This window comes from Malurus melanocephalus, unplaced genomic scaffold, assembly GCF_030028575.1.
Source record: "Malurus melanocephalus ecotype Western Australia unplaced genomic scaffold, MMel_1.1 scaffold_128, whole genome shotgun sequence".
Taxonomy (NCBI): Eukaryota; Metazoa; Chordata; class Aves; order Passeriformes; family Maluridae; genus Malurus; species Malurus melanocephalus.
The window spans coordinates 1,237,381-1,247,372 of record NW_026623360.1 but is presented as its reverse complement, the minus strand read 5'-3'; the positions used below and the strand labels follow the sequence as shown (position 1 = coordinate 1,247,372).

At 44.6% G+C, this 9,992-nt stretch overlaps 1 protein-coding gene across 1 annotated transcript in view; it reads left to right on the top strand.

Annotated features, from left to right (window-relative positions):
* Positions 1 to 6,773: 6,773 nt before the first annotated feature.
* Positions 6,774 to 9,992, top strand: part of LDHB (lactate dehydrogenase B) — an 11,669-nt gene continuing 8,450 nt past the window's right edge. Inside the window, exons 1-2 of the mRNA XM_057370537.1 lie at positions 6,774 to 6,900; positions 8,272 to 8,403. Coding sequence (XP_057226520.1) covers positions 8,278 to 8,403 — 126 coding nt within the window. The 5' untranslated portion in view covers positions 6,774 to 6,900; positions 8,272 to 8,277. The remainder of the gene's footprint in view (positions 6,901 to 8,271; positions 8,404 to 9,992) is intronic.

Here is a 9,992-nt window from a genome sequence, read left to right as displayed (position 1 = left end):
CCCAACAGGCCCATAGGCATTATTCATGGCTAAAACAGGCAGAAGAGGGCTAGGCTATTTCTGCATGTTTTTTCTGCATTCCTTTATTAGCCAACATTTTATAATTGGTATTTCAATAATAATAAAGTTAAGAAATGCTACATTAAAAGGCAACTGTGAGGTTGCTCAGAAGTCACAACAGTATTTTTTTTGTCATTTACTACACCAAAAACAAAATGGAGCCTTGRCTGATTCTTAGAAGTACTGCTGCTACAGCTAAATTCAATTTAAATTTTGTCAGAATACCACACCGTACCGGTGGCACTTAGTATATGGAGTAATGTAATCATGCCAGAGTGGAACTGTTCTCTAAGACYATTGTTTAATATCGAAAGTAGTTTGGCCGATTCAGCAGGTTTTCTATGCACGGGTGACATAAATTGTCCCAGAAACAGGACACTGCTCTACTAGGTGAGCCTCCCCAAAAGGCCTGGCTGGAACACTTTCCAAAGTCTTACTGCACTACCAAATCCTCTCCAGCATTGGTGGAGTTTTAGCATGGGCAGAATTAGACGGAGAAAGTGCAAAGAGAACAGGAACAAGCACTTGTTGAGGATAAATTGTCCATGCTTGTGCAACTCGTTCAGTTGCTCTGTGGAACTCAGGACAGCAGAATCTTGTTTATTTTATTAAAGATTACCAAAATTACCTTTTACAAACAGTGTCAGATATCAAGTTCCTTCATTTCAAGAAGCAACGATTGAGGATGGGGGTTGTAGAAGTCCTCTAAGTGTATTTCATAYTGTAAGGCAGGACAATTTAACAATGGAGCAACTGCAGAGAGAATGGAATATAAGTATTTTTGTGTGTTTATTTGATTTGAAAGGTGAGCACCACATCCTCAAGCAGTTCCAKCAGCTGCAATGGTATCAAACATCACTTGTGACATAACACAAGAAGGCACAACAAAATTTTAAATGCTTTAAGCAGCACCACAGATTCAATTATTTCAATGAGGAATAGGTTTGTAGAAGTGAGTGACTACAAGGTGCATCAGGAAAAGTAAACCATAAGTTTAGGAAATCACATCATTTTACAGGGYTTTTAATCTACTCACTGATGAAGAAATATGTGAGTATGATGGTCACTAAAGGCAGCATTGAGTAGAGCACCAATCTGTGCTACTGGAATGACTTGGAAAAAAATGGGGGGATAATACCTATTACTTAATGTTGTTTAATTTCTTGTCTTCAGTTCTATGAACTTTTAAAAATAGCTTGGATATGGGCCTCCATCTTTCAGGCATAGATCCACTCCAACCTGGCAGAGCAGTCACAAAAAGACAGTCATAATAGTGAAGTTATAAAATGGTAAGTCAGTGATCACACACAGTTTTTATCTGCGTGCAGGAGTGTTTTAATGCAAAATGCTTCTCTATTTTTTCAAACTTTTAAAATAAACTATTTCTAGTTGCACTTTTGTCAGCTGGAAGCTCCTGCCATCTAACATGCACCCTTTGACATGTATTCATTTTAATCACTAGTCCAAGTACTGATCAATAAAACTAAAATCCAGGCACAGATTTCCTTAATGTGCTAAAAAGCAAATCAACAAACTGCGGGAAGTGTCTGATTTTCTAAATGTGTCTCAGCATTAGCTTGCAAGWTTACAATGACAGAACTTTTGGGAGTACAAGCTAAATACACACAGGAAATCTCTGGCACATGTCAAGGAAAAAAATTGTGCTTATCTAGTCAGTGTAGCTGATATTGCTTCTGGGACTCTTTTGAGACAATTTACAACAGCTTACATGCATGGGTTACTATTAATAACAGGTGTTGGAATTACAACATAGGGTACAGGAAGAGGTTTTATGGAGACTAAATTTAGCTGAGTCAAGCTAATTCACATCCCCCAGCTCCTTCTGCAGTCTGTGGAAAAGTAAGCTTCTCTAGAAGGCAGCTCAGAGCACGAGCTTAATTTAGACTCAAGTTACAGGGGAGGTGGAGAACTGATTTAGTATTTCCTAGCCATGACACAGTGAATGGACTCTCCCTGGGCCAGTTCATCCTGGGCCGGTTCATCCTGGGCCTTCCTGAGCTGTGTCTGGTATTTGCTGGGTGCTGCTCTGAGCCCAGTCAGCTGGCTCATGAACAAAACTCTGCTCCAAGGTAATAAAAGTGATAGTTCTCTGCTGATTTAATGAGCTGCAATGGTTCAAGAAAAGATTAGAGAAGCTTGTGGGTGTGAGAGATAAGCAGGAGTGGAGGGCAGCCCTTTGAGGCTTGCCCGATCCTACAGAGCTCAGCTTTGGACTCAGCTCTGCTGGGAAACATCACCCTTGGSTGCTCTGTTCATGGAGAGAAATTTTAACTGGGCACCTGTTAGATCCAAATCAAAGAGATTTCTTACAGTCATCCTAAAATTCCTGTTTCACTTGGCTTTGCCTTCAACATTACAAACCAAAGTGAAAGCTTGATTGGTTGAATAACTGAGCTATGTTTTATTGTTTGAAGGAGGAGATTCAAAATGTGTCCACAGATACATTTCCTGATCTTTTGCATATCACTCTCTAGGATCATTGCTGGAAACTGCATCTGTCCCCACTTTCAGAAACAATTTTTGCCCCCTGCAAATCCCTCTAAATACAGGAACTGATTGCCAGGGTCAGGTGAAACAAGCTGTGAYTGAGGACACTCCAGGAGTCTCCCCAGCATTCAGATGTAGACTGACACACTGTGTTTGCCAACAGTTCTCTTCCTTCTCCTCAGGAATCCAACACCATCAAGGGTAGGATGCTCCCCCACACCACCTGATGGAATTCTGCCAAATTCCATCAACAAATCCCTGCCACTGTGAGTCCCCTGTGTGTTCAGTGCAAAGCTTGTCCTTCCTAGGCACAGGACTCAGATATAGCGATGGAGGCAAGCATCCCTCAATACCGGGAAATGTTAAATAATGGTTACTGGAAGTTCAGTTGTGTGTCCACAGCTCAGTTGCTTCCACAGTTTTTTCTACAGAGCTTGCTCTGTGAACAGCAGTGCTAAGGGTCCAGAGTGCAATATGGCAAAGGTTACTTCAGATATCACTGGATGCTTCCCAAACAGGAGGGTGGTCAGTSAGCCTTGACCCTTAACATCAGCAATCTCCTTCAAAGGCAGGGGCTGGAAGCCTGGGACCACTCTGGAGAGCACAGGCAGAGGTTTTCATAAAACAGGCAAAAATGTATGTGTTCTGTCTGAAAATTAATTTTAACAAGGTAATTGTGGGATCATGTAAGCAAAAGTCTAGGTGGGAGTGGGAAATATGAAGCTGTTCTTTAGCAGAGYTCATTGTAAGCAATATCCAGCCATGGGTGTTCAAACAACATAACCTGGAGTTCCTTCTCCAAGTACAACACACATATGAGGAAACCTGGAATCAACTTCTGAGGAGGCAAAAAGGTCCTGCAGTTGTGGAACTACCCCAGAAGTCATTAAAGGCACAAGATGTGTTTCTGTGAGAAGCACTACTTATAAACATGTAATACAATGTATTACTGTATTATAGGAGGCAATTCTTACCTACTACCTCACTGCTATTACAATAGGTCTGTACATGACTGCTACAAAAATCTCTGTACAAAGATCAACCAAGGTGCTACACATCARATATGCTACACTCTGTGTGTGATTGCAGGGGCTGACTGCAGTAATATAAAGAACAGCATGAACACAGCCTTGCATTTGTGTCTGGAGAGGTGTTAGGCTGACAAGGCCATAGTCACTCCTCCAGATATATAAACAAAACCACAAAATCCATGCATAAAAACCTTAGGAATTCTAAGTTTTCTGATCAGTTAACCAGTTCAGAAAAAAAAACCCAACCATCCTTATTGCATGGAAATTCATCTATTGATAAAAAAATCACTGTCTGTAATTTCAATTTCATGTGTTTTATCTTGCATATGCACTCYTTGCTCAATTTCTGTCTTATCACTTTATTTAGCAGCAGTTATTTCTCCTGAACTTATTAATGAGCCAGAGCTCATTAAATCAATGCAATTTAGTTCTTACAAACTAGGTGCTATTGTTTACCTAATTGTAAAACTTATAACCATTTGTCTCCTCTGGCATCAAAGTCATTCATTAAATGACATCATTACATTTTCCTTCTTTTGCACTATAGCCCCAAAACTCATAATATGTTTGTTTGCTTTCTTTTATTAACTACATCATAAAGCACTTGGCTATTATCAGTGTGTTATCTGAATAACACTGTCTAATCTTTAAACAAAATTAAACAGAAAGTAAGCTCGCTGCCAAAAACAAAGAACCATTCCTTCAAACAAAACCAGGGTAAAAGAAGCTTGCAAACTGCCACTCTGAGACAATTTTTCTTTATTGTCTAATGTATTTTCGCTTCAAATGGTAAATCCATGTGAAAAGCACAGAATTTATATAGATGGACCAGATTTTTAATTCAGCATCTGCCAGCATTGTGTGTGACAGCACTTAATGATTTCCAGCACATTAACTCAGTTCTCTGTATTTTGCAAACCAATTCTTTTCCCTCCATTACATCTATRTGAAATAATGCTTAGAACACATCCATCCTGCAGGGCAAGGACCTGTTCTACTACGTCCAACACCGTGAGAGAGAATCTTTACATTGCCACCAGCCCTACATCCCATCCTGTGGTGTAATGGGTTCCTTCCCTTCCTAGGTTAAATTCTTCATGACTTAGGACTACAGCCATCATCAGACCATGACCATCAGACCATCAACATCTTGCTGTGTGGAACAGTGTCATGAATAGAGTTTTTCAACTGAGATGTCTCTTTTTAACAAGGTTTAACAGTAGTTTTGGAAAAAAGAARCAGAAGAATACTTTCATGTGTTTTGGGAAGTTGACAGGACAAGTAGTGCAATATCTCAGACTTATCTAATTACACACTTTGTATACAACCCAAAAGTTGAACGTGATTAAAATGTATACACAAAAGGTATGTCGTAATTGTATGAAGGTTACCAGGCAAATTTATTTAGGCTGTGTCCCTTAACACTAGAGTTTGTTTTTCTGAAAAACTGCACTTCATCTAAAATGCCAATGTTGCCAAACTAGAGATGAACTTTGAAATGGTGACCTGTCAGGCAGGASACTTTGTGACCTTAGGAAGATCTTTTCACCTCTCTGTGCCTCAATCCTCCATCATCTGGAACAACAAGTAAGTAAATAATTAAGAGCAGGAAGAGGGAATAAGCTTCTTTCTTCCACCCACTGTCTTGCTTCTGCCTTGTCTATTTAGATTGAAAGGACTTCATTGAAGGGATTAAATACACTGTGCCTTTAGCACTGCATGCAAAATGAAGCCTGATGTAAATGAGAGCCCAGAAGTGCTGTTGTAATCTGTGGTAAATGGTCCAGTCTGTCTTTTAATATCTTTCTGCCTTTGCAATATCTTGCAAAGACAAACGTGGCATTTCCCTCTAATTACACATGCTATGGTGATAATCCATTATTGAAAGGTCATAAGGAGAGGGAARGATCCTGTCCAAAGTAGACATAATGCAGTGGTGAATGATCCTCACAACAGGCACTGGCAGGACAAGAACCCTTGCTCAGGAGCCTTGCTCTGGTCCTTCTCTAAACTCTGCAGAACCTTTTCATCTCCCTTCCTTCCTATTTCCTTAAAGTTCAGCTGTGCATGTTCCCGTTGTGATTATAGAAGATAGATTTTCTTATCCTTCCGTTTCATAGTGTAATTATTATTTATCTCCAGCTCCCATTGCAGTTTCCAAGACTTGAATTGATTTTCTTGCAGCAAGCTGCTACCTGAAGTGTCATGCGGACGGCTTAACACATTTCTTTTCCGCCAGGGGACCCTTTGCTAGATCAAACAATGTAAAGAAGCAAAGTAGGCCATAGTTAAACAGTGATTTAAAGCCAGCATGGATCTGTATTGATCTGCTGCCCAGAAAATCAGGTTTCATCCTTTGCTCACCACCATGCTCACCACCTCTCCTGAGCTCAGACCACCTTTTGTTTGGCTGTTTGGTGAGCCACAGTGAATTAATCCAACTATTACTGAACCTGGTGGAAAAAAAAAATCAATAAAACTTTAAACTAGCCGCAACAACAGGGAAAAAAAAAGTAGCCTTAGTCATAGGCAGGCAGAGCTAGGCTCTCTGCCTAGTCACATTTAACCCAGTGACTTATTTGGGAGGACTCTGGAATCTACTGTTCTGTTTTCCCTCTTCTGAGAGAGACTTAATCATGTCTGGATGAGGAACCTAAAGTTTTCTGGTTTCTTCCCCAGTGGAACTAGTTGCATACCATTCAGTGTTTTACTTCTACTTTCTTCGTTTACAGATAGAAAGATGTAATGTTACACTAWTAGATGAAAACACTGTTTCCTATTTTTCCGTATTTTGCGTGCTTTGGTCCTGCAGTAATTCCARGAAATCACTTCCTTCTCTGCTCAGCAGCAGTGGCCGATCTTATACCCAGGTTTTAAGTTTGTGCGTTCCRTGGGTATGAGGGAAATATCATCTGACTTTTATTGCTACTTACAGTGCCGGATTACTACTTTAACAAGGCATGAAACCCCATTCACGCTTATTCCTGTACATTACCATTTTAAAGGGATGCCCTACTTGGATATCGCGAAACAGAGGGACAGTGTAATGCGGACGTGGCCGCAGACGAGGGAGAGGGAGGAGGAGCGGTGGTGGCTCTTCTCAGGTTACATTCCTTGTCGCCCTGCCTCAGGTTACATCCCTTATTCCTGCCAAGGCACCGCTCTGTGGCTTCAGTGATTCGTCCAACCACCCAAAATCCAACTGGACGCAGCCCCAGGGTAGAAATCAGAGGACGCAATAATCAGATACCTCTGACTGAGCACATATCCCAACTTGAGCAACTTCGCCCCGGAAGAACAGGTAAAATGCTTTATTTTGGCAGTATTTTAGCCTCGCTTGCACGGATTCTGGCCGAGCCTGTGTCTYTGCGACACTCATGGACCGACATCCCCGTTGTCCCCTCTGAAAGAAGGCGATGGTGACGCTGCCGAGGCCACCAATGCCCAGTGTCGCACAGCGGTCCCCAGCWGCATCGCTGCTCCCGGCCGCGCACCCCGCGGGGACACAGCGCTGGGGACACAGCGCCCRGGCCGGGCCAGCACTGCCGGCCCTGCGCCACTGCGGGGCCGGGGCGGAGCGGCGACATCCTTGAGGCTCCGTCCTTGGCGGGGATTGAGCGCGGCCGCCGCCTCCCCCCGGCCCCGCCGCCGAGCCCGCCCCTTCCGCTGCGGAGCGCTCATTGCCGGAGCCCCGCACACCGCGCTCTCCTCGCCGCTGCCTCGCTGCTCCTGCTGCYCGGTGCGTACGGGGAGTCCCCGCTACGGGAGCGGGGTGTGCTGGTGGACTGCCGAGCCCGTCCGTCCCTTCTCCCCCGGGCGGCTCGGCCGGGCYCATCCCGGGGGCCCAGCATCCTTGCCTGGCGGCCGGATGATGCCTGGGCTGGCTGGAGCCGGTTTTGGCTCACGATGGTTCGGGTTTGGCTCTGGGATGGCTGGAGCCGGGCTGTGCCTCCCGATGGCACGGGTTTGGCTCTGGGATGGCCGGAGCCGGACTGCGGCCCCCGAGGGTTGGGGTTCGGGGTAGCCGGAGCCGGGCTGTGGCTGCGGCCCTCGAGAGTTGGGGTCTGGGATGGCCGGAGGCGGGCTGTGGCTGCCGAAGATTCAGATTTGCGTTTGGGGTGGCCGGAGCCGGGCGGCGGCTCCGGGCTGGTCCCCGGCTGTGCTCTGTGTCCCCCGGTGCCGCCTCGGCCCCTGGCTGGCCTGCGGCCTGGCGCGGCCGTGCACCTCACGGAGAGCCCGCGCTGTGGGCACGGGGAGCCGCGGGGGCACGTTGGAAGGAGCGGTTAAAGTCCCAACCGACTCCCTGCGCCCCCGCTGCTTCGTGGAGCCGCCGCCCGGAGCCCCGGTGTGCGCCGAGGTGAATGCCCAGGGGTCGGCAAAGCTGATGGAATTTCCCCCTCCGGCGGGCAGTTCTGGGAATGCCGCTAGCGGGATGTGCTGCCGAAATCGCCCAGTTCAGCCGCCGGCCGGGCACCGGGAGGGACGTGACCCGGACGGTGTGGGTGGCGTGTGATGACTCGTGGTTGGGAAGGAGCCCTGCGAGCAAGGGGCAGCGTGCCCGGAGCTGCCTTACGTAAAGCTGGCGGTGGCAGGTGTCCCCTCCAGTCAGAACACGCCTTTCAGCTCCCTCTGGCCTGCTCTGAATCAGGTCTTTCTGTCTCTCTCCCCGCAGAACACCATGGCCACTGTCAAGGATAAGCTGATCAGCCCCATCGGGGCGGGACCCACGACCCCCAACAACAAGATCACTGTTGTGGGGGTTGGCCAGGTTGGGATGGCCTGTGCTATCAGTATCCTTGGAAAGGTAYGTCTCAAGGACAACGTGCCCTCCAAGCCCCTGCTGCTGTCATGCTCTGCAATGCCTGTTTGCCTTAGCAAAGGGTGGGAAATCTGGGAGGTTGSTACAGGAATGAATCATTTGCAGCTTGGGTAATCGAGCTGTGATATACAAGCCTGMTCTCCCCATTCGGCCTCTCCTTGTTCCCTCACCTTTTTGTCTGTGCTTAGCAGTAAATCTCTCATTAGGCAGAATAGTTTTGCAGGCTGCTGGGAAAATGTAGAGAGGGATGACTCTGGAGCCCCTGCCAAACYTTTYATTCTCTTCTTAATTTTCTTATTCWTCYWCTGCAAAGCTGGAGTTTGCTTGGTGAGGGAGCTCTGCTAGGCGAGGAATGAGGACAGAGCAAAAATCTAGGTGAAATATGGGACTATGAACTATGGGACTCAGAACTATGAATGTTTGCTTTTTATTCTTTTAAAGAATATGTGCCATAATAACTGAAAATACTGCTATCCCCTTCAGTAGCTTAAGCCATTTTTGCTTGTTTATATGATTTTATTTTTTTCCAGAGAGGTATTAGCTAGTTTTTAAAAAACTAAAATCAGAGGGCTGGACTTAGAGATTATTATARCTTTTCCTGTTACTTGTCTCTGGGATATTTTTGTCAAATGTCATGATGCAATTTTTCACCAAAGTAAGGGTTTATTAATCAGTGAGGATCTCTTGTACTTTGCACTTCGTTTATAGAGAATATAATGAATTAGTTAAATTTGATTTTTCTTGTGCTGTTTTTGGAAAGACACATGGAAATTACAGACTATTTTTTTTTTTCCAAAAAAAGGTATAAACAGTTATGCTCTGCCCCCTTGCAGGGGCAGATCTTAAATTAGGTAGCTTAAAGTCAGGTGAAAACTCTTGGTTGTACTACTAAACCAGCTGTATTTGTGAGCAGGGAARAACTGACAATAAGAACAGGCCACAGTGAACCTAAGTGTGAAACTAATGTGAAAGTGGCAAATAGTTTTTAAAACAACCTAAATAAAGAAGAAATTTAATGGAAAAACAGTGATAGTTTTTTTTTTCCCATAGTGGGGTTTTTATATGTATGTCTTTTAAGAAAATGGTTACCTCTTGTGGTCTGAAATCAATTGTATTTGAAGTGCTGTAACATGTGAGTGAGCCAGGTGATGTTACCATRAATTGAAGTACAATTCAGCATTCATGTGTTTAATGCACTTCTCTAAGCAGGATGAAACTGTGCTTTCAGATATCAAAGCATAAAGTTTTACTGTTAATGAATAGTATGCACCAAACCCAGAGTAAAAACTAGATTTAAATTCTTCAAGCATGGATGACAAAATGAAGTACATTTCAGCCAGGTTTCTGCTCTTATTCTCGCACTACTATGAGCTGCAGTATAAAACATTTTAATGATAAAACCATATGGGTCTTGAAACTGAATTACAGTCAAAGAATMATTTAGGCTGGAAAAGACCTCTTAAGATCATTGAGACCAACCATTAACCCAGCACTGCTGAGTCCAGCGTGTCCGCAGGTGCCACRTCTAGAAGTCTTATAAACACATCCAGGGATTTTGACCCAACAGCTTCCCT